Source organism: Coenobita brevimanus, chromosome 101, assembly GCF_032717465.1.
Source record: "Coenobita brevimanus isolate Jiangsu-jjx chromosome 101, ASM3271746v2, whole genome shotgun sequence".
In the NCBI taxonomy this organism is placed as follows: domain Eukaryota; kingdom Metazoa; phylum Arthropoda; class Malacostraca; order Decapoda; family Coenobitidae; genus Coenobita; species Coenobita brevimanus.
The window spans coordinates 13,325,275-13,349,298 of NC_137054.1; the positions used below are offsets into that span (position 1 = coordinate 13,325,275).

General features: G+C 44.3%; 1 protein-coding gene across 1 annotated transcript in view; it reads left to right on the forward strand.

Moving 5' to 3' along the window:
- LOC145414934 (uncharacterized) overlaps positions 1–21,359 on the forward strand; it is a 99,807-nt gene extending 78,448 nt beyond the window's left edge. The window contains exons 7-8 of the mRNA XM_080284348.1: positions 7,168–7,281; positions 21,160–21,359. Of these exons, the coding sequence (XP_080140474.1) occupies positions 7,168–7,281; positions 21,160–21,359 (314 nt within the window). The remainder of the gene's footprint in view (positions 1–7,167; positions 7,282–21,159) is intronic.
- Positions 21,360–24,024: the final 2,665 nt, after the last annotated feature.

The window sequence follows — 24,024 nt, forward strand, 5'->3', positions numbered from 1 at the left end:
GTATTCAGATTAACATTATTTATTTATATATTTATTTATCCTTTTATCTTTTCCTCGCTGACACATGGGCCTCTATTCTCGACGGTTAAGGAAGCTCCCTGATACCCTTCCCTAAGCGATTTATTTTGCTTATTACGCCTTACTCCTGTTCTGTTATATAAATCCTTCTAACTTCAGCATACTCTGCATAAATAACGTACAAAAGTTTATTAGCCACCTATATCCAAAAATAAATCGCTGAAGAACAGGTGTTAGGGAACATCCTTACCCGACGAGAATACGGGCCAAGATGATTTTATTCTGCTTGAGACAGAGCCCTAGTAGTGAAAGGGTTAATGAAGGCTTTATCTAACCACCCCATTTCCCAAAGTTTCTCTCTCTCTCTCTCTCTCTCTCTCTCTCTCTCTCTCTCTCTCTCTCTCTCTCTCTCTCTCTCTCTCTCTCTCTCTCTCTCTTCAAAAGGGTCTTCTGATCAGTCACAGGAACACACTATTCTCAGTTTGTTTTCATCTAAGGGAACTGGGTCACTCAAGCCTTGAATAGTAAGTCCTGGTTGTATAAAATTTGATGAGCGTTAGTTATAAGATAGAACTGAATCTCCTTGGTTACTAGTTGAAATGAATCTGACTACACCTGGCCATCAACCGAGCTCAATAGGGAACTTTCTCAGGTTAGATCAAAATATGAATGTGTTAAGGGATTCAAGTTCTTATACTGATGGGGTTTGATCCTATATATATAACAGACTCGGGTAATAGCATCTAAGCGCATCAACACGATCACATCCCCTCTAGTCAGAGCGGAGAAAGGAGATTAACTTACCCTTTCTCCCTCGTGTCTGTGGATTAAATGAGAGAGAGAGAGAGAGAGAGAGAGAGAGAGAGAGAGAGAATGGAGGGCGCTTAATTCTAGTTCAAAAGTCTAGTCAAAAGACAATAAAAACTGTCTCTGAACAGCAAGAATAATGGAAGAAAAATAGCGTCGTCGAACTGATGAATTTTAAAAAATCAACCTAACTCCTAATCGTTTTTATCGATATGTCTCGTAGTAGTCATTCGCTTCGAGGTCTCATTGTGAGGAATACAACATCTTTCACGATTTTAAGAAGTGACCGGAGATTTCATGAAGATGGAAGAGCAGGTAGTGTTGTTGGCAGGCTTCGATAATTCTCCCTGTTACCTGGGTGCGTTGAAAAATGCGGCTTACACTTCACTTTAGTGTTTTTGTGTGTGTGTGTGTGTGTGTGTGTGTGTGTGTGTGTGTGTGTGTGTGTGTGTCCGACTCTGGACATAGGCTTCACAGCCTGCTATCAAGGCCCAGCAGTCCTCCTACATACCATACACCTCTCTACATGTCACCACTTCGGCGCTAACACCCACCGTCCATATTGAATACATGCTAGGGCTGTCTCATACAGGACTGGTGTATTGGTATTAGCGGGGGTATTTTTATGACATGTCGGCGGGTCTTCTGGTAGATCAGTAAAGCCTGATTTAATGAAATTCAAATCCTTAAACTGTTCCCTGCTCCAGCCGGGATTTTTGAACCTGGGCCCGTTAGGACCGCACGCCACCTCTCTACCGGTTGAGCCACCGCCTCCCCCAAAGTACTTTAGTTTTGCTACTGTCCGACGATTTATGCAGCTGAAGGGAGAGCTCTTGTAGTGAAATGGTTTTCGTGGGCTGTATTTAACCCCTCCATGTCGAAAACTCCCTCCCAAACAGAATACAGTCGTCTGGTGGCAGCAAAAGTGCAAAGGACGTCATGGTACTGAAAGAGTTAAAAGAGAATGTTGAGCGATGAGGGACTGAACCATGACCTCAGGAACCACGCCAGAGGATACTTCGCAGGTTAAAGAAGAAAGAAAAAATTAATTAGTAGAAAATGTAATATAATCATTTTTTATAAGTACTGCAATTGATGCAGGGTATATATATATTTTTTAATATGAAAAACTTGAAATGCGTGAATATGATACTGTTCTAGGTACAGCTTGAGCATATTATCACGAGGAGGAAAGACGCCAGCTTTTGAAACCTTTAGATTCAGTGATGGTACAAATTGAACCGATGCTTTGTTTGGGATGCTGGCGGAGTCGAGTGGATCTCATTGCGCTTATTCACGGAATTTAAGGTTCGCTTCCACAGCAACTGCGTCATTTTTTCCTTCTTTTTTCTTTCATTCTTTGTTTTTTCTTCTTTGTTTTTGTGTGTGTGAAGATGCTTACCAACGAAAACTTCACGTTTTGTTTTTCTGCTCGCTCAGAAACTTTTAGGGATGGCATTGGCGAGTGTGAACGAACCATTTATAGAAGTATTAGTTGAACCGTTATAATGGAATCCTTAGTGATTTCCAATCCTCCCCGGTGAAGCTTACTATGTTGTAGATTCTTTTCGCTGAGAAGAAAACAAATCAGCTGGAGATTCGACCATGAGCGAGTGAACAGTTTCCGTCTCATCCTTAGGCTATCCGGTGTACTTAACCTCCCCGTACTTTGTGTGCTTGAGAGCGCGTCCACACGTGTACTCGAACATGTGTTGACAACACAGCTGGCAACATGTTTGGATACATGTATGCAGCAGTATTCGGACAAATGTACGCAAACATGTTACAGTGCAGCTTCAAACCTGCTGGCAGCAGAGGTGATGGGATAGGTGTCCATACGAGGCAGCTGAGACTTCATCATGATGTTGCCAACATGATTTGGACGCTGTTGTTCCCAGCATGTTTGAAACTTGTCCGTTATTGTGTTGCTCACATATTGCCAGCACTTGTTCCAGCACACGTGTGAACGCGCACTAACTCGTCTTCCATGGCTCCTTCAGCGTTACACCTCTTCGTCAAAACACTCTTCGTAGTGTGGCAAAATATATCTGGTGTGCGTGAATATACTTAGTGAAACTCAAATGTAGAGGAAATTAAAGTAGAAGTCACGTGATGTGGAGAATGATTAAGTGCTCAAGCGAAGATAGATTGTGGAAAAGGTGTGTGTTAAGTGAAGTGAAGTTACTGAAAAATGTCTGTCGAGGAAATTTAAGTGCAAACCACGTTATTATGAGGACTGTTTTGGCGTTGATTGTGAGAACCTTAGATGAATGATGAGAAAATTGCATTATCTGATGAACATGATAAGCGCCCAAGTGAACATGATTTGTGAGTGACAGTGAAAGAAAAGAGGATAATTGCAGTAGGCCGGTTGACACATGAAAGTAATGAAGAAAGTACTTTATATATATTCTACCTCAACGTGACAGGTATGTTGCAGCGAGAAAAGTTAGTTGCAGAGTGAATTAAAACCATCGTTTATACTGAATGCAGGGGTCTAAGCAGAGTTAAAGATGAAATTAAAGCAAAAGTATTTCATCGTACTGAAAGGGATAAAGTGAAATGCCACGTTATATGGAGAGAGAGAGAGAGAGAGAGAGAGAGAGAGAGACTAGCCCTCCTCGCTCCTCATATACTTGTACCTCTCCTCCCCTATCCTCTCCTTGCTCTCTATATCCCGCTCTTCCTCGTTCCACTCCTCCCTATATCGCCACTCCTCGCACCACTTCTCTCCTCGTCCCACCTCACTCTTCCTTGCTTCACCTCATCCTTCCTCAGCCCATCCCACGTCCTCCTGCATTCCACTCCACCCCTCCTCGTCCCACCTCAGCCCTCCTCCACTTGACACCACCTTTCCTCACCCCTCCCCAGTTGCCCTCTCTTCCCTTGCCGCTCCATGCCTTCCCCCTCCACTCCCTCCTTATCCACCATCCACCCCATCTCCTCCACTCCCTCCTCATTCACCCCATCCCTCCACTCCCTCCTCATTCACCCCATCCCTCCACTCCCTCCTCATTCACCCCATCCTCTTCACTCCCTCCTCATCCACCCCATCCCCTCCACTCCCTTCTCATTCACCCTACCCCTCCACTCCCTCCTCATCCACTACCCCTCCACTCCCTCCTCATCCACTACCCCTCCACTCCCTCCTCATCCACTACCCCTCCACTCCCTCCTCATCCACTACCGCTCCACTCCCTCCTCATCCTCCGCATCCCCTCCACTCCCTCCTCATCCACCCCTTCCAGTTCCACCCTGCCTTTGCTTTCTCCACTCCGGCCTCTCAGCGTGACACCTGGGTAAGCAGCTTAGGCTGAGCGGATATGTGAGGGGCAGTGCACCCCCTTCCCCTATCTGTGCTGTCTGTCCCCCCAGGCTCTTTTACACACACACACACACACACACAAACTCAAACTCTCTCTCTCTCTCTCTCTCTCTCTCTCTCTCTCTCTCTCTCTCTCTCTCTCTCTCTCTCTCTCTCTCTCTCTCAGTATTTCATCATTTTCTTACAATCCACTCATCTTTCTGTTCATATTTTCTTTTTTATTTCTCTTTTTTGCATCTCGTAAGTCTCCCCTTTTCTCTCTTTTTTTCTCTTTTTTCTCTTTCCTTTCTCTTTCTCTCTTTCAGTTACCACCTTTACACGCTTCACCTTTTTTTTTTTTTTTAATCTACCTTACCTTCTCCCTACATCCCACCTGTATTTCTCTCTCTCTCTCTCTCTCTCTCTCTCTCTCTCTCTCTCTCTCTCTCTCTCTCTCTCTCTCTCTCTCTCTCTCTCTAACTTTACTCGTAAATTTGTTTATCTATATCGTCCGTCTGTGTCTCACCATCTGTCTTTCTCTCTCTGTCTCCATGTATACCTACCTGTCTATCTGCCAATGTAGGTATCTGTCTATCCATCCATCCATCCATCCATTCATCTATCCGTCTATCTATCCCTTGTAACTCCTTACTTTCTCCCCCATCTCACCCTTTTACTCACCCACTCACTCACCTATCCATCCACCAGTCCCTCAGTTCACATCATTAGCCACGCCTCCCTAAAAATCCCATCACAAAACTACCTCAAAAAAGCTCGTCATTTCAAAATTAGCCAGTTTAGGCGAAGGCAAAAGTGGAGGGAGAGCAATTAATTCTCCGTTTTATTTCGATGTCATTAAAAAAAAATGTGAAAAAAGAAAGAAAAGAAAAATGGATTGGATTGAGCGGGAAAGTTAGGCAGGTTGTGTGATTATGATATTTTGGGGGATGTGTTGCTTTATTTATTTATTGTATAATTTTATTTTATTTATTCATTGATCTATTTACTTTATTGTCCTTTGGCTTATTCATTTTTTGTTATTCATTGTCTGGTTTATTTCTTTATTGTCCTCTTTATTGCAAGATTAATACATTTTTATCTTGGTCTGCTGCTGTTGCTTTTGTTGTTGTTTTTCCTGTTTTCTTTGTTCTTGTTCCATGTTGTTTTTCTCTTTGCTGATGTTATTGCTCCTTTTTGCTTTTGCTGCTGTTGTCATTGTCGTTGTTGTTGTTTTTCTCGTGTCTTTTGTCTCATTCGTATTCTCAGATTTTGTTTCCCCCATCTCTCTCTCTCTCTCTCTCTCTCTCTCTCTCTCTCTCTCTCTCTCTCTCTCTCTCTCTCTCTCTCTCTCTCTCTCTCTCCACCCAGCGATACTTCTAGGGACCTGAATATAACACCTGTAATTAAGTCGTGTTTTAGGAGAAGATTAGGACTCAGCAAAAATTGATCGTCTGCTGTAGTGATTCTTGGGCAGTTGATAAGTGTTATTCTTTAGTTCTCTTCTGCACTCCCGTGGTTGTGTGTGTGTGTGTGTGTGTGTGTGTGTGTGTGTGTGTGTGTGTGTGTGTGTGTGTGTGTGTGTGTGTGTGTGTGTGTGTGTGTGTGTGCGTTTATATAATCCATGTGAACCGACAAGGTGACAGGACATACTAGCACATGACGTCTCACTTATTATCTCAAGCTCTCCTCATCCATCTCTCTTTTCCTTCCATTTCTTTCACTTTCTTTCTCTTCTCTCCCCTCACCCTTCCCACTTCGTTCCCCTCCCACTTTCTCTCCTCTCCTTCCCTACCTCCTTCCCTCTCCGTCCCCCTCTCAGGTCTCTTTTCTCTCTCCACGTCTCCTATTTTCCCCTCTCCCATCTTCCTCCTCTCTTCATTCCTTCCTTCCCTTCCTTCCTCCTGCTCCTTCTTCTTTCACAAACCCTCCTTCTTCGTGTCCTCCCACACACATCCTTCTCTCCATCCTTCCTTTCCTCCAACCTTTACTTCCGCATCCCCTGCCTCTCCTCATCATCCCCACTTTCCTCCACCTTCCCCTCCTCCCACAGACACACCCCTCTCCTCTTCATCCACGTCCCCTTACATAATGTCATGCGTTAGTCATTTATTATCTGATTATTCATTTTACTTTACTACTTTCTCTTTCAGGTTATTCAAACTGGTATTTTATAGGTAAAGTATTATAGAATGTAACAAGTATTATAGAATGTAACTTTTCCTTTTCAGTCTTTCCTTTGAAATTTCCATGTCAGTTTTTTCGTGCTGCATGGTGCTTTTTCTCACTTTTTCCTGCCAGTTTTAACTGGAGGGTTTGGAGGCAGGGGGAGCCTTCATGCTTTACTATCCTTATCCTTCAGCATGTAGAAGTAGATCTTGTAGTCATAGTCTACTTTGTAACAAACAGCCTCGAGAGGATCATAAGGTCTGTTGCTGTTTGCTTTCCTTTGTACTCCTTTGTACTCCTTCTTTCCTCCACCTCCATTCTCTCCACCTCTCCCCTGCTGCAGATATCCGGCTGTGAGTGGCTCACTCTGGTAACACAGCGAGGACAGGGACGAAATCCGTGGTAATATCCGGATACTTACTTGGAGTCCAGCGATTATAAGATTAGCGTCACAATATCCGAGCTTCAGCAGGGCAGAGACGGGGCAAGGAGGGGGAGGGAAGAGAGAGGGAAAGAGGAAAGAGAAGGTAGGGGAAGGTGGGAGTTGAAGGGCGAAAAGAGAGGGAAGAGACGACAGGGGAAGAGAGAGAGAAGGTACCGTAAGGGAAGGTGGTGGTAATGGCGGTATCACACGGTACCTTGCATGAGGTTTGCCGAGGAAAAGTTCCGTGAAACCAGGCACAGACCTTATCACACGTGTTCCTCGTGCTGTAGGCGACAACGCCTCTCACATTGGTGCCAGTGCCCATCTCGCTTGTATCCAGTCAAGGTCACTGGAGAATGCGATCGCCGACTCGGTAGAGAAGATGCAGCATTGTCTATCACCAGACGGAATTGTCCATGGAACCCATTGATTAAAATGGTTTTTTCAGAGTTTCTAGAGGCTGTGTGGGTGCTGAAGATATTGTATTGCTCTGAGGTACTGCACTCTCGTGTTGTGTTCGCCTCGCGTGATGCGTCTGGCTCTGGTAACCGAGTCCCCAGACGTAAACACATGTTTATTTTATCGATATCATCACAGTTTTCATCAGTGCATGAAATGTTTACTCTTTAATGCTTTCATAATTATTAATATATATTTTAAATATTATTAAGTATTCTATGATAGGTTAGATGTTCAGTGCTAAAACACGAAATATTCTCTCTTGAGTCGCCTAGTTGGTCAGTGTTTTGTACCTCGTATGATGGGCGAGAATCCATCTAAACCGATACCAAGGTTACCTAGGATACCGTCGACATTTACTACGTTATCGTGCCGATTTAGTCTCGTTTCCTTCGCGAACCTCAAACGAGGTACTGTGATACCCCCTTTAGAGGACGAAAAGAGTGGGCAGGAGAGAGGGAAGGGAGGGAAGGGGAGGGGAGGGGAGGGGAAGAAGGAAGAGAAAGTAGAGGAAGGTGGGAGATGGAGGAAGAAAAGGGAAGGTAAGAGAGAAAGGAGGGGAAGAAGGAAGAGAAGGTAGGGGAAGGTGGGAGTTGGAGGAAGAAAAGGGAAGGTAGGAGAGAGGGAAGGGGAAGAGGGAAGAGAAGGTAGGGGAAGGGGAGTTGGAGGAAGAAAAGAGAGGTTAGGAGAGAGGGAAGAGACAGAGAAGACGATTGAAGGGAGAGCGAGGTGGGAAGGGTTAGAGTGTTAAAAAGCGAAGGACGGGGAGTGGAATAAAGGGTAGAGGGAGAGAGAGGAGGGAAGGGGGAAGGACAGGGGAAGAAAGAGCAGGAGAGGGGAAGAGAGGAGAGAGGGGGCATTGAGGATGAGATGGTGCCGGAGGGGAGAGAGGGAGGTGTGAGGTGAGAGAGGGAGGGAAAAGGAGCAGTGAGAGAGGAAACCAATGAAGGGGAGAGAGAGAGAGAGAGAGATGGAAAGGGGTAGATAAGAATGAAAGTACAGATAAGGGTTTAGGTGTGGAAGGGATAAAGTGAGAGGAAGATGGGGAGGGACAATGAGAGCTAAGTGAATGAGTGTTAGAGGAAGAGGAGACAGGAGGAGAAAGATGGAAGGTTGAAATAAAAAGAGATGAAAAAGTGCAAGCTGAGATAAAGGTGGATGTGTGAGTGAGAGTATATATGAGAGGACGAGGGAGAGTGAGGGGTGAGAGTGGGAGGGTACGGGGAAAGGGAAACAAGAGCAAGGGGTGTGAGGGGAAAAGGAGAAGTTGGAGAAAAGTGATGGAGAGAGAGAGAGAGAGTGAGAGAGAGAGAGAGAAAGAGAGAGGAGAGGACGTGACTGGCAGTGACGGAGAGTGACGGGATGAGTGAGTGAGAGTGAGTGAGAGAGTGAGCGAGTGTGGGAGTAATTACAGCCGCTGCTTCCAGGATTAACCCCAGTAAAAGCATTTGTAATTATTTTTCACTTTTTCCACATTTTTTTTTAGTTTTGTATTTACAGTTCTTCACCATTAACCTCCGTCACTGAAAGCTGTGGGAGGTTGTTTTCATCCCGTTTATTTGTCTGTGCCTATCTGACAGACAGATGGTTGAATGAATGGATGATGGATAGATGGATACATTGATAGATAGATGAATGGATTGTGGTTGATGAATGGATGGATGGATGGATAGATGAAGAGATGGATGGATGATGAGATAACTGAATAAACGTTTTCGATGTAGGTCAAAAACGTTTCTACTGAACCCATCGTTACTTCGGCGCACCCCATTTTCTCACCAGACCCCCCCCCCCTTCCCATCTCACCTGAGCACCCATCACACCTGCGAGAAATGACACACCAATTAATTCAAGTCCTTTAATTAACCCCTTCAGTACGAGGACGTCTCTTTAGTGGTTTATTCTCTCTATATCCAGACGATTTATTTAACTTGTTTTATTTCTTTATTTATTTATATGAAAAAGTAAGATAATAAATGTAATAATAATAATAATATTAATAAAAATAATAATAATAATAATAATAATAATAATAATAATAAGCTAATAATAATGATAATCCGAGGACATATACAGTATACCCTTTTAATCTTTCCTTCTCCAGACCTTTTTTTTTTTTTCACTCAGAGACAGATTTTTTTTTTTTACATTAAGGGTTAAATATTGCTTCATTAACCAGTTAAGTTCTGGATTGAATAAATTGTCAGAAGGTAGCAAAAAATAAAACCAAAAATTAGTCGTTGAGTGGAAGGCATTCAGTTGAGTGAAGTGGTCTGAAATAAAGAAAAAATATATGCCGTAAATACCAAAAAATATACGTATTGGGGGATGAATGTTTTGCTCATAAATACAGGTGCGTGTATATGAGTGTTACCTGCCGCGGGATACAGGTGAGAGTTAATTAGGGAGCCGTCCACACACCTGAGAATCGTTAATCAGTCTTAATGGTGTCCAATAATCTTAGTCATTCTCTCCCATAGTTATTGATTTTCCTTATTGACCATGATTCCCACGAACCCTAGTAACCTGTCGTCCATTAATAAGGGTTTTTTATACATGGGATTTTGCATGGAGGGTGTTCAGCGTACTGCCCTTCGCCTGCTTGCTCATAGATCCAAATTTCAGAGTCCTCCCGTAATTTGAAAATGGTCCACACCGTCACATCTGGGTGTCGCTGGGCTCTCGAGGGTTAAGCTCTACACGCCGAGGACGCCCTGAGTGTGTGTGTGTGTGTGTGTGTGTGTGTGTGTGTGTGTGTGTGTGTGTGAGTGTGTGTGTGTGTGTGTGTGTGTGTGTGTGTGTGTGTGTGTGTGTGTGTGTGTGTGTTTTATTCATAACCTTTCCTGACGATTTTATTTAACCAGAGAAAAATCACTTTAGCGTAAGTGGTCAGTGAAGGCTGTATCTAACCCCTCCAGTTCGAAAAATCTCCCCTAAGCAGAATAAAATCGCCTGGAGGTATCACGAATAATGTAAAAAGAAAATTCTCTTGCAATGTGGACCAACCCCTTTACTATGAGAATCGAACCCCAAGTTGAATAAAATCGTCTGGAGGTCGCAAGTATGAGAAATGAAAGACAGTGTTAACCCCCTTGCTTTGGAGGACATCATTTGCCTTTCATCCTTCCCACCACCGGACAATTTTATTCAGTGTTTGGGAGGCTTTTCGAACTGGAGGGGTTAGATCTAGCCTTCTTTTAATCCCCCTAACTACTAAGCTGAATAAAATCGTCTGGAGATAGCAAGAATGGCTCTAAAAATATCTTTGGGGTGAAAGAGTGTAGGTCCTCTGTGTATACTTCCCCAGCTGGTCATTTAGGGTCCAAGGCTTCCCAGCACTTCTTCGTTACTAGCATATTTCTGCATAGCGCATGGTGGATACATAAGGTGCAAGGCAGTGTTGAAAGAAACATAAAATTCAAGGCAGTGTAGAAAAATACATGAAAGATACAAGAAATGCGTCTCACTATTTTTTTTTTTTTTCTGACAAAACTGGTCACGAATACTAAATAGAGTTAGCATAAAATTCGATGAACATTAGTTATGGGGTATGAACGAGTCTCCTTGGTTACTAGTCGGACATCCAGTCTGACTACACTTGGTCATGTGAGCGAGAAAAGAGTTAGAGATCTATGTCACTGGTCACTACACCTGGCTTGCAAAGGATCAGCATACCTTGCCTGATCCCTGCAATTGCACAGATGCCGGAGGGGAGAGGTTGGCCTTGTATAGATGATCTAGTTTTGTAGTTTACCCAGACGATTTCTTTCATTGTAGGAGAGGCCTTGATGGTAATAGGGTTAATGAAGACTATATAGCCCATTTGGTTAGAGAGAGAGAGAGAGAGAGAGAGAGAAATTAACCCCTTGCATCCGGTGGCGCCTTTTTCCTCAGGCTATAATCAGACTCTTACCGAGCCTGGAGGGAACTTTCCGAAATGTACGAAAATGAAAAAAAGAAAAAGAAAAGCATAGGTCCTTCGTTTACCCCTTCATAACAAAATATACTTCACCTGGAGGTATATGATATCGTCGGGAAAAAAAAAAAAGCCTCTGTCTAGATGGGAAAATGATTCAATGTATGAGAGAAAAAATGTCTTCGTGAGTCTTTGTTTATTATACTTTTGGCAAGACTCCACACTGGAAAGATTAGATGTAACGAAATTCCATAACCCCTTCAGTTTGAATGGTCTTTCCTAAAATGAATAAGATCGTCCAATGACAGTAAGTATAAGATGAAAAGATACGTCATCGGAGTGAAAGGGTTAAGGCTGAATAGTACCTGAAGAGTGTCCAAGTCGGGCCGAAATTGTTTTATCGTCACAGTAAACAATATCAACAAGTGGTTATAATTAGTACTGTATCACCTGTACTGTTCAGGTCACTGTGAAATCTAGACTCAAGCAATGACTCTTTCTTTCTTTCTTTTTTTTTTTTTACTCTAACTTGACCTAAAATTACCGTCCTTCTATCTTGAATACTGAGTTGTAACAGTACATTAACATTGTAATGTGATACTAGTCACGAAGAAGTGCTGTAGAATAGATGCCGGGCCTCACCCTTGTCTTTTTCTACCACAGAGCCACGTGAACCAAGCTGCAAAGGGACTGGGATGTGGGCCAGGTTTAAGTGAGAGAACTATATTTACATTCCCTCACTCAATAAGCTAAAACTATATGCCCTTTTTAATGTAAATCACGTACATACAGTAGACCATTAATTTTACTTTCCAGAGCTGAAGAACCGCAAAAAGGAATGCAATAAGTGTCACAGTGTAAGTCTTCGTTAATCTCGTTAAATTTTTGTGAAAATATTGAAAAATGTCCTAGTGAAAGTTCTCAGTCATTTGGTTTCCCATTTTCAACAAAGCAACAGAACCTAATTTTAATATTTTGTCCTTAGAATACAAGTGACGTCGACTATAATTCTTTACTATAATTTCGTTAAAAATTCGTAATACCAAAAAGAACAGTGTACCTGTTACTTCTCAAAGAACGAAATTATCATCATCATCATTATCATCATCCCGCATCATTTCCCACCTACAGGTAGAATGAGGCAGTAATGATAATATTAAAAAATCATCATCATCATCATGACATTTTTTTTTCCCAAGAAAGGATGGTGGTGATAATGATGATCTTGATATAAAAGTGATGCCAGTTGTAATAGTGATAATAGTAGTATCAGTAGTTTAAAAGTAGTTCTACTAACTGTAGTAATAACAGCAATAACAATAAATATCCAGCAACTAAATCCCAGCAAACAGCAATAATGACTGGGGAATACAAATAACATCGCCTTTCAGTAGCATCTGATAATGATAGTAGTAGTAGTGATAGTAGTAGCAGCAGTAGTAGTAGTGGTGGTGGTGGTGGTATTGGTAGCACAAAAATATAATGAGAACAATAATAACATCAACAGCAATAAAATGCTCAGGTAAACTCAGACAAACATGGGTAATACTACGTGGAAAAACATTTAACCACTCCTCTCAATAGCCCTTGATTACCCACGCCTACGGTAATGAAAGGTGAAATCCCTCATTAGCGGCCGAATAATTTCCTCATTTACCGTGAACGAAGCAGCGGACGAACCCCAGTGAGACCCGGAACGAAGCACTGTGGGACTCGGCGCTCGGGGAGGTCTTAATAGTTTCCAATGGGGGTCTTTTGAGCGAGAGAAGTGGTAATAACTGATGATTAGTGGGGGTACGGAAGGGGGGAGGTTGGAGAGAGGAGGGAGGGGTCAGGGATGGAGAGAGGGGGACGAGAAGTGGAGGAAAGGTGGAGAGTCGAGGAGGAAGTACGGGGAGGGGGAAGAGAGAAGAGATGGGAGGGGACAGAGAGGAAGAAAGAGAGAGAGAAATTCACATCCTCACTACCTTTATAATTGCCTTCCTCTCACTTTACAGCCTAATCCCACGCACCTTCCCTGTCTTACACTCCATTTCCTCTCGCTTGCATACATTCTTCTGCCTCTTGCTCTCTTCCTACCTTCCTTCCTCTCATTCACTCTCTCCCATTGCACACACTCTCTTAACACCCTCTCTCTCCCCCACCCCACCTGCATCCTTCCATGTCTCACTCCCTGCTTTCCTCTCATTCGTTCTCCCTCACACTCCATCCGTCTCTCTTGTCCTACCTGCTTATTTCCCAGCCTGTATTCCTGCCTACTCTCCTCTCTTGCTCACCACTCTCACTCCCTGTTTGCCTCCCATTCCCTCTCTATCACTCTCACTCCCCGTCTAACTTCCTGTCTCACTCTCACTCCCCGTCTAACTTCCTGTCTCACTCTCACTCCCAGTACCTGTCTGTCTCCCACTTCCTGTCTTCCAGTCCCACTCCCTGCCTACCTGCCTCTCTCCCACGTATACTTCCACTCCCACTCCCTGCCTACCTGCCTCTCTCCTACGTATACTTCCACTCCCTGTCTGTCTCTCACTCCCTCTCTCCCACTCTCACTCCCTGTCTTCCTCCCACTCCCACTCCCTCTCCCTGTCTTCCTCCCACTCCCTCTCCCATTCCCTGCCTGCCTGCCACTCCCACTCCCACTCCTGCCTGCCTGCCGGTCGCTGCCTTCAGTTTTAGGTAATTGCTTGCTGCCTTTTATTACGTCCCGCCAGAATGCCAATGGAACAGTTTTCAAATAGCGGCAGGTTGACGCCCCCTTCCCTCACTCCCTCTTCCTCCCTTCTTCCCGCCCCCTCCCCCACCTTGTCCTTCTCTCCTTCCCTCTTTTCCTCCTTCCCTTGCCCCGTCTTCCTTACTTTGCTTTTCTGTCCTTTACTGTCCTTGTTTTGGTCTCATAGAATAGATACCGTAGTTTTAACATCTGTATTTGTATCATTTTCAGTGCTTACTAGGGCGAACCCTACAAAAATAATAATAATAATAATAAATAATAATAATAATAATAATAATAATAATAAATAAATTAATACATTAAATAAATAGCAAAATAAAAACAGCCTTGAAAGGACTAATAGATTTCTTGCTGTTTGCTCTCTCTTGTACTCCTCACTTCTTTCCTGCCCTCCATCTCTCCTCTCTCTCTTCCTTGTACTTTCTTCTTCCTTCCTTCCCTTGCCCTTCATTCCCTTTCTTGTCCTTGGTTATTATTCCCTTCCCCTTCGCTCCTGCCTTGCTATTTCTTCATTCTCCTTCCCTTTTCCTTCACCTATTCTTCTCCTCCTCTCTTTATTCCTTATTCTTGCTGAGTCTCCTAACCCTCTCTCTTCATTTTTGTTTCATTCTTATTCCCTTGCCTGGCCCTTTTTTCCCTCCCATTATATCCTTCATAGTCATCACCTACTCTATTGCACCCGGCCGGGAAAGAAACAATAGGCCTGTTTCTGTTTGCTTTCCTTTGTTTTCCCTTACCACACCTGCATTCCCTCTTGTCATTCCTTTCTCTTCCCCCTCTCTTCTCTCTCCACAGCTCGTCTTCCTCCCTCCTTTTTCCTCTCTCTGCCCTCTCTTCCATTCGTCACCCCTACTCACTTATTCTTCCTTTCCTCTTCCCACTTTGCGTTTATTTTCTCCTTTCCCCCCTACTTGTACCCCTCCCATATCCTCAGTCTTCCTCATCTCCTCACTCTTTCTTACCACTTCCTCTCTTCCTTCTCCCACTTTCCTCTCCTTTCCTTTTCCTTCCCTATTCTTTCTTCCCTCTTCTTCCTTTACTCCCCACTCCATCCCTCTCCCTCGATTTTTCCCCTCGACCTCTATTGTTTGCCTTACATCCCACTCTCCTCTCCTCTCATTTCCTTGTGGTTCCCTCCCATCCACTCACCAATCTCCCATTCATCCACACTCCCCTCTCTTCCACCTCCCACCCCTCTCCCCTCTCCCTCCTCCCCTCTCCCCTCCTCCCCTCTCCCCTTCTCCCCCACCAGCTTGTTGTTGGCCTGTGTTTCCATCTACAGTTTCTTCGGCAGTGAAACCCGTGAGGTGAGTGCAACGTAATTTGTAAATGAAAGCCGCTTCATTTCACCACATAAAGGAATCATTTCGTCACGGCCAAAAGCGATAACTTGCGCCCTTTTGTGTGGACAATTGATTCCTCCGGACCCCCCATTCCTACCCCCACTTCCCTCCTCTTCCCTCCCCTCCTCTCCTATTTCCCCCTCCCCGCCGCCCTTTCTCACCCTTTCTCTTTCCCCTCTGCACCCGACCCCCCACCCCTTCTCCCCGGCTTCCTCATTTTCTCTGTTTCCTTCTTATTTGACGCTTTTCATTCCCCTTTCAGCACCCCCTCTCAGCAGCCCCCCTCTCCCCTTCCCCTTTCTTTCTCCCTACACACCCCGTTCTCTTTCCCTCTGCACCCCTTCCCCTTCACTTCTCCCCTTCCCGTCTCTTTTTTCTTATTATTTCACTTTCCCATTCCTCTCTCTTCCCCCCCCCTCTCTCTCCCCTCCCCACCACCCTTTCGCGCCCCTTCTCTTTTTCCAATACACCTCCCCTCACCTCTCCCCTTCCTCTCTCTCCATCTCTTTTTTTCATTTCATATTTCACTTTTCTATTCCTCTTTCTTCCCCATCCCTTTCTCTCCCCTCCCCTGCTCTTTCACCCACTGCGCCCCATTCTCCTTCCCTCTGCACCGCCTCCACCCCTCCCCCTCTCATACTGCGTACTATTTTTTTGCTCACCAGTTATATCCCCCTTCTCTGTCCCCTCCGATACCCCTTCATTATCCCCCTCTCTCTATTCCCTCATTTCTCTCCCTCCTTTCTTTCCCCTCTTCATCACCATCATCATCATTATCATCATCCTTTCCTCATCCTTATCCTTGGCACTCACCTTTCATTCTCTCCTTGATCCTTCTCGTTCCTTTTCATCACCGTTTCATTTTCCCGCCGCATCTCCTCCCCGCACTTCCACTCCCCCACCCCCTCGTCTTTTTCTCTCTCGTTCCTCATTTTACACTCCTTTCACGACTTCCTCTCCTCCCTATTCCTTCTGGCTCATCCCTTGTCTGCCTAACCTATCTCCATTTTCTTCATATTTTCTTTTCCTGTACCTTCCGATCTCTCTCTCTCTCTCTCTCTCTCTCTCTCTCTCTCTCTCTCTCTCTCTTTCTCTTTCTCTTTCTCTCTCTCTCTCTCTCTCTCTCTCTCTCTCTCTCTCTCTCTCTCTCTCTCTCTCTCTCTCTCTCTCTCTCTCTCTCTCTCTCTCTCACACCACCCTTCACCCTTTTACACACTTTCTCCATACCCTCTACATCTCCCCTCTTTCCACGAGCCTCTCTCTCTCCCCTCTAACCTCCTCCTCTACCAGTTCGTCCCCTTTTTTCTTTCCCCTCAACATTTCCCCCCTCATCCTCTTCTACTCTATCTATTTTTCCCTCCACTCAAGCTTTATCATTTCTCAAACCATCCTCTACTTTCATTTCTCCTCACTATCCTCTCTCGCTTTGTTGTATTTCATTTCCTTCCTGTATCATCTTTTTTTCTTATTCCCCTTCTTCTCATCTTTCTCTTTTATCTTCTTTCATTCCTTGCCCTAATCCTTTGCTTTTCATTCTCCTTCATTCCTTTCTCTGTATAAACTTTTGCTCCATCTCTTTTCCTCATTTCTTTCCCTCTCAACCCTCTTTCCATTGTCCTGCCTACATATTTCCCTTTTCCTTTCCTGTATTGTTCTTATATATGCAACATTTTCCTCTTTCTCTCCCTATCATCTTCCTCGTCCCACCTCTTTATCATAACTCTTTACCACTTCCTCTCCTCATCCACTCTTCTTCCATCCCTTCCTTTCTGCAAGCTTTACACTTTCCTGTTATTATTATTATTATTATTATTATTATTATTATTATTATTATTATTATTGTTGTTGTTGTTGTTGTTATTTGTTATTATTATTAAAAAATCCCACATCCCTTGGGGAAGTTTTCTTGTTTTTGTCAATATTCTTATTCTTCCCGCTTAAAAAGTAAATGGCCATTACTCGGAGGCTGTTTGGTCTAGAGCCTTCAAACTTTGTAAGGTTAATCTCCCAGCTGACGGCTTCTTCTTCCGGCAATCGGATAAAATAAGATAGACGACCTCGGACTGAAGAGATTAGCAAGGATTCACAAGTTTATGATGCAGATTCGTGAGGGGTGTAAATGAATTAATGACTGGAACTGTACCTGAGCTAGAATATAATGAACAAAGAAATTATATGTTCATAGTTCAATTCACTGACGCAGGCACTGAGTTATAATCATGACAGGGATAAGCTTCGTCTGATTTGCATTTATTTATTACACACACACACACACACACACACATACACACACACACACACACACACACACACACACACACACGGATCATCACAAGCCAGAATCATTAACAAAAAAAGCACTGTGCCCTTTTTATCGCATTATAAAGGGCTTCCGTGACGTTTTAAATGCCCGGCCAACAGGTGCAATTATCAGGTGATCCGGCTTTATTAGCGGGATTTATTGGATTTATTCTTGGTGCCTGATGACAGTTTTATTTCGGTTTGGATACAGAGAGGAAGGGAGGCAAAAGAAAGAAAATGATGAGAGAGACAGACAGACAGACGCAAAGTGAAACAGAGAGAGAGAGGGAGAGAGACTGATAATGCATGAGGGGAGAGGAGGATGAGAAGAGAGAAGACCTAGGAAAGAGAGAACAATGAGGCTGAGAAGGAGGGAAGGAACTAAGGGGATAAGAAGAAAGAGGATGAGTGATGAAGGGGAAGAGAAAGAAGAGGAAACCGAAGTGGAAGAGGAGGAGGAAGAAGCATAACAGGAGGAGGAGGAGAAGATCATGAGGAGGGTGAATTTTCCAGGGAGAGCGGAGAGAAAGAAGTGAAGAGGGAAAAGAAGGTGGAGGGAGAAGAGAAGAAGTACAAGGAGGAGGTCGAGAAGAGAAAAGGAGAAACAGAAGAAGAGATGGAAAGGAAAGATGGTGAGAAGGATAAGTTCTGCAGTGGAAGAGGATGAGGAGGAGGAGGAGGAGGGGGAGAAGGAAATGGAGGAAGAGGAAAAGTTGGAGGTGGATTAGGAGGAAGAGACGGAAGTAGATATGAATATGAAAGAAGAAGTTGATAAGAATGAGGAAGTGGAGGAAGAGGAAGGAGATAATGACAAGGAAAAGGAAGAGGAAGATTTAAGAAAGAGGAAAGATGGTGAATAAAGACGTGAATTTTGAAGTGGAAATTACAGGTGTCATCCCTAAATATCAGTAATTTTTGTGGTCTTTGGTTCCTTCTTCCTTGCAAAAAAAAAAATCTGTATTATCTTTATTTATATTATTTCCTGCTGACTTTCCTGCATCATTTTTTCTCCACCTTTATCCCTTGTACCTTTAATTCCCCGCTTTGTGTGTGTGTGTGTGTGTGTGTGTGTGTGTGTGTGTGTGTGTGTGTGTGTGTGTGTGCTCTTCCCTTCCTCTTCTCGTGCAGTACAATCTCTGCTGTTTCCATTTTGTACTTCATTCCTTCCTTCCCTCCTTCCATCCTTTCTTTTTTCGTTCTTTCCTTCCTTGCATCCTTATTTCATTCATTTATTTAGTTATTCACTGTTTCCTTCCTTCCTTCCTTCTTTCCTTCCTTCCTTCCTTCCTTCCTTCCCTTCCTTCCTTCCCTCATTTCTAAACCTTCCCTATTCTCATTTCCTCTGGCTTCTCTTTCTCGTCTCACATAATCTAATTTTCAGTCTTTCTCAGGGCTCTCCATCTTGTCATTAACCCCTTCAGTACCAAGACGTGACTTTTATGCTTGTCCCCATGATTCAGACGATTTCTTTCTATGTAGATTTCTCTGAGCACAGGGCATAAAAATCCTTCATTAACCCTCCTCTCTCTCTCTCTCTCTCTCTCTCTCTCTCTCTCTCTCTCTCTCTCTCTCTCTCTCTCTCTCCAAACGATTTTCTTCAGCTTATAGACAATCTTTCATACCAAGAAGGATTTTAAAAAACTTCTTCATTAGTACTTTATTTACCATGTCTTTCCTCATTATTTTTTGGCCACTGCTAGACGATTTTTCAGACGGTTTTTTTCATCAGCGTGTTTATGCTAGGATTTCCGAATGCTGTGTGTGTGTGTGTGTGTGTGTGTGTGTGTGTGTGTGTGTGTGTGTGTGTGTGTGTGTGTGTGTGTGAACTCAAATCTCGCTCAAGTACACATGTGGTATTTCCAGTTGTGGGTGTTAGTGATGTAAGAGAGATGGAGAGGGTGGGAAGCAGGGAGGAAAGTAGGGAGGGGAGGGAAGGAGAGAGGAAAGTAGGGAGAGAAGGGAGGGGCGGGAGGTTATTAGAGAGGAGGAGGAGGAAGAAAGAGGGAGTGAGAAGGGAGAGTGTTATGAGATGATGATGATAAGCAGGAGGAAAAGTAGGAGTAGGGGAAGAAGAAGCAGGAGGAGGACCAGGAGCAGGAACAGAAGGAGGTGGAGAAGGAAGAGGAGGAGGAGAAGGAGCAGAAAGGGGCTCTGTGGATGAGGTGTAAGAAGCAGGGGTATCGGGAGGGGGTGGGGGTGTAAGCAGGATGTAGTCGGTACTGCTGTGCTGGACTGCTTATTGGATCAACGCATTACTTCACTCCATGCCTCACACTAATCTCTCTCTCTCTCTCTCTCTCTCTCTCTCTCTCTCTCTCTCTCTCTCTCTCTCTCTCTCTCTCTCTCTCTCTCTCTCTCAGTCTATCTGTCTATCTATGTCTGTCTCTAGATAGATAGACAGATGGACACCACCTGGCTTTTTCACTATATCCTGGCTTTATCACTTTCTGCTGTCCTCCTCCGTTATTTCTTTTTCCTCTGGCTCTCTTCGCCTCGATTGCACCTCAACATATTTTTTCTTCCCTCTCTCTATCTCTCACTGTCTTTCTTCTCCATCTCTCTCTCTCTCTGTTCTCTTCGTGTTTCATATTTATATTTTCTCCCTCTCTTGTATTTTCTCTCTATTCCCCTTTCTCCTGTGCTACCTTTGTTGCCCCTCTTCCTTCGTTTGCGTACTGTTTTTTCTGTTTCTTTTCCTCTGCTTCCCACCTCCATCACACTCTCACTCCATCGCTCTTAATCGACATTCCCATCTGCAGTTCCTCCTTCCCTCTTCCTTCCTTTTTCATATACTTTATCTGTTTTATGTTTGTATTTCTTGTTTTCATTCCTACGGTCTTTTGTTCTTCTCATTTCCTGCACACTCCCTCATTCCAAAGCTCATCTCTTCAACACGTCCTATTCCGTGCTCTTTCCTCTGGCTGTATTTCCTCCTCCCTTCCTTCCTCTGCTTCCCATTCATTCTCTTTCTTTTCATTCCTTCCCTCCGTCTTCTCCAAGGCTCTTTAGCTCCTTCTCACCCTTTCTCTCATCAGCACTTTCTCCTTCCTTCTTCTTACCTTTAGTTATCATTCTTGCGGCTACTTGTCCCTCCTTCTTTACTCAACCATTCATACTTTTGTCTTTTATAATTTCAATTCACTTCTAACTCCCTTTATATATCCTTTTTGGTTTACTTCTCTCTCTCTCTCTCTCTCTCTCTCTCTCTCTCTCTCTTTTCTTCCCTCGTTACCCCACCTCTTGTTCTTACATGTTTTACGCTTTCTTCCATGTTATTTTTACCCACATACGACTTTTTCCTACGCCTTACTCCTACCTCCATCTTTATTTCCTCCTTCCTTCTCTCTTCCTCTCAGCATGTTCACATCTTTCCCTGACAAAGGCCCGACATTTGATAAACTAAGTCTCGCTAAAGAAACGCCACGGAAGGATTTTTTTTTTTTCCCAGTGTATTAAGACGTTTTTTTCCACAAACGCCATCACTGCCACATCCACCCACCTCTTCATCACATACCCACAGCACTCACTACCACAGTCACCCCTACCACATACACTACTACATCCACCGCAACCACTCTCAGCCAACCACTGCAGCAGTCGCTCCCACAGCCACAACCTGCTATAACCACCCCTGCTATACTTAATACCACAGCCACTCTACCACGCTTACTACCACAAACTCTTCTGCCACAGTTACTACCACATTCACTACCTCAGCCACCCCTACCACAATCACCACCATACCCAAACACAACCTCTCGCCACAACCACTCCTTACACTCATCCCGACACCCATTACAACCACACCATGTACCACAGCCAACTACCACACTTATACCCACCCCCCACCCCCACCCCCACCCCCACCCCCGGAGAGCGAGGCAGCCAGGTGAGGAGCTTATAGAGTTACCTGTAGAAGGAAGGGCGTAAGAGGCTTAGAGGTGTGAGGGTGGGGGTGGGGTGGCAAACAGTGGAGAGGAGTGCCTTGTAGGGCCTCACTCTGCTCGCGTGGGGTCAAGGTCACGCAGAGGTCAGTGTTTGTGGGAGACTTCAGTTGTACTTTGGTGTTTGGGTATCGTCAATATCATCATCACTACTACTACTACTACTACTACTACTACTACTACTACTACTACTACTATACTACTACTACTACTACTACTACTATACTACTACTACTACTACTATACTACTACTACTACTACTACTACTACTGCTACTACTACTACCATCAGTCATCATCATTATCCTTTTTCCTACAGTCATCATCATCATCATTATCATCATCATCCCATTTAATCATCTTTCACCCTAGTTTTTGGCAGTTTATCCTTTTATTTAGTGTTATTTCATAGTGGAGCATGTCAGTTGAAGCCCTCGGCACATTCCCTTGGAAAGCTGGGATTCCGGGGTGTTTCTTTGGTCTCATGAGTAAATATATAGATAAACACAACCTTTCTGAAAGAATCTCTTCTCTATCTCACATAGTAGAAAAGTTAACCTCTGAAAACCATCGCGGTCGGGCCGGGTTGTGTCGGGCCAGGTCGGGTCGTGTCGGGCCAGGTCGGGTCGTGTCGGGCCAGGTCGGGTCGTGTCGGGCTGCTCATTTCTCAGCTAAAAGTAAGTGTCGCTTTGCTACGCTTGCTCGTAATAACCGAGTTACGCGGTGAAGTGGAGCCTGCTATGGTGCCCCCGTTAACTGGGTGAAAACCGCAAATGCAGTAGCCATCCAGGAACCAAGTCTCCCTACTATTCCCAGCACTCGGCGGTGGACACGCTGTCATCACAAGGGAACATTGGTTCACTGTACGAGACAACCCAGTAGGAGTGGTTGCTTGCCTCCGATTGCTGGGTCTCCTCGCCCAGTCAGACTGTGGTTGATCAACAACAACAACAGCAGCAGCAATCTCCTTTACTAGTCTTTCTTCTCCACTCTTTCCTCCCTCCTCCTCGGAGGCAGGGTGGCCCAGCGGTAGAGCGCCTGACTCAAGACCGAAGGGTCGAGAGTTCGCTTCCCTCCTCCCGGGTAGCTGCCCTGCTGGGAGAGGTAGCGCTCTCCCGTCACCTTGCGGGGCTATATGATCGATAAAGGTCTAGCTCGGGAAATTCATTTCTCCATTTTCTCCCTCCTCCTCCCCTCCATCTTCGTCATCTGTCTTTACGTATCGCTTCCTCGTTGACCTTGCACTTGGAGCCGCATGTTCGTGGTATTTGGAGGCTCCCTGTATGGCACTACTACTGTATCCCCTTCAGTCTCATGATGTATTTTGCATTTTATTCTTGCTATTCATCGGCGATTCTATTCGCTTGACGATAGACTTTTGAAGTAGAGGGGTATTGCTGGGTGGTCCGAAAATAGCTCTCCACTGCCAGCAGACCTGGCAGTATCACGTAAAAAGGCTCACTCTGCTGGTGTGGGCGTGGGTGTGGCCCTGAGAGTAATGAGGTGAATAAATTATGCAGGATAGACATTCACACCACTGACCCGTTCCCGCAACACACAAGACATCCCATGACGGTGAAGAAGGGGAGTGCTATATATGAACCACCCCGTATAAAGCTTTAGTCAATTTCTTCTCCACAAGGGGGCTCTACAAACTCAGTTATATCGTCAGGTTGCAGGGAGAATAAAGTTTTTAATCACGCTGTCGGGGAGAAGGGGTTAAGTACCCGGTACGTCACTACGATGAGGCTTTCAAAAACAGTAAAAATTCCTGGCGCCGTCAATTTTTAAAATGCAATGGTCATCTTCGTACTTGAAATGGTTCATGGGTTCTTGAAGACCCTTCCCTACGAGGGGGGGATCTCTCCGTAATTGAATAAAATCGTCTTTTGGCAGCAGGATTAAATGGGGGATCATGATCTCCTTTGCATATAATTTATCAGATAGTCATTTTTGTGTTGTTTTGTATCCAGGCGCCATGAATTTTGTAAGAGATATTAAAATTTCCCCACATCCCTGTGGGAAGTTTTATTATTATCAATATTATTATTGCTCCCACTTATTTTAATATTGCAATATTTCAAAGCCTATTCGGTCTAGATCCTTCAAACTTGGTCTCAACTTAGTCGGACAGCTGTCCACTTCTTTTGGCCAAATATGGTGGCAATCCATCAATCGGATCTCCGGATATTTTCTGGAACACAGAAAAGTGAGTCAGCCACGCTATCTCAAGAACCACTTAAGCCAGGAAGATGAAATTTCACCACAATATAGCCATAAGGCGAGCGCAGTGTGGAAAAGGGTATGGTTCTAATTAGTTAATTATTCTCTAAGATCGCTTCGGGTCAAAAACTGGGACTTTTCCGGATATTTCGGATGTCACCTAATTTTCCATGACGGATTAAAGCTAAAGCCACCAAGCTTGGTAAACAGTATAGACTGTGATAACCTAAGGTGACATGCACATGATCAGTGACCTTGACCTCAAGATCCTTTTATAGCTCGGCTTCTAGGCAGTGGCGGTGGGAAGTGTTTATCATAATTGTCCTTGAACTGCATCACGGTGTTCGGGTTTTTTGGTTCTTGCTGTCTCCAGATGATTTTATTCAGCTTTG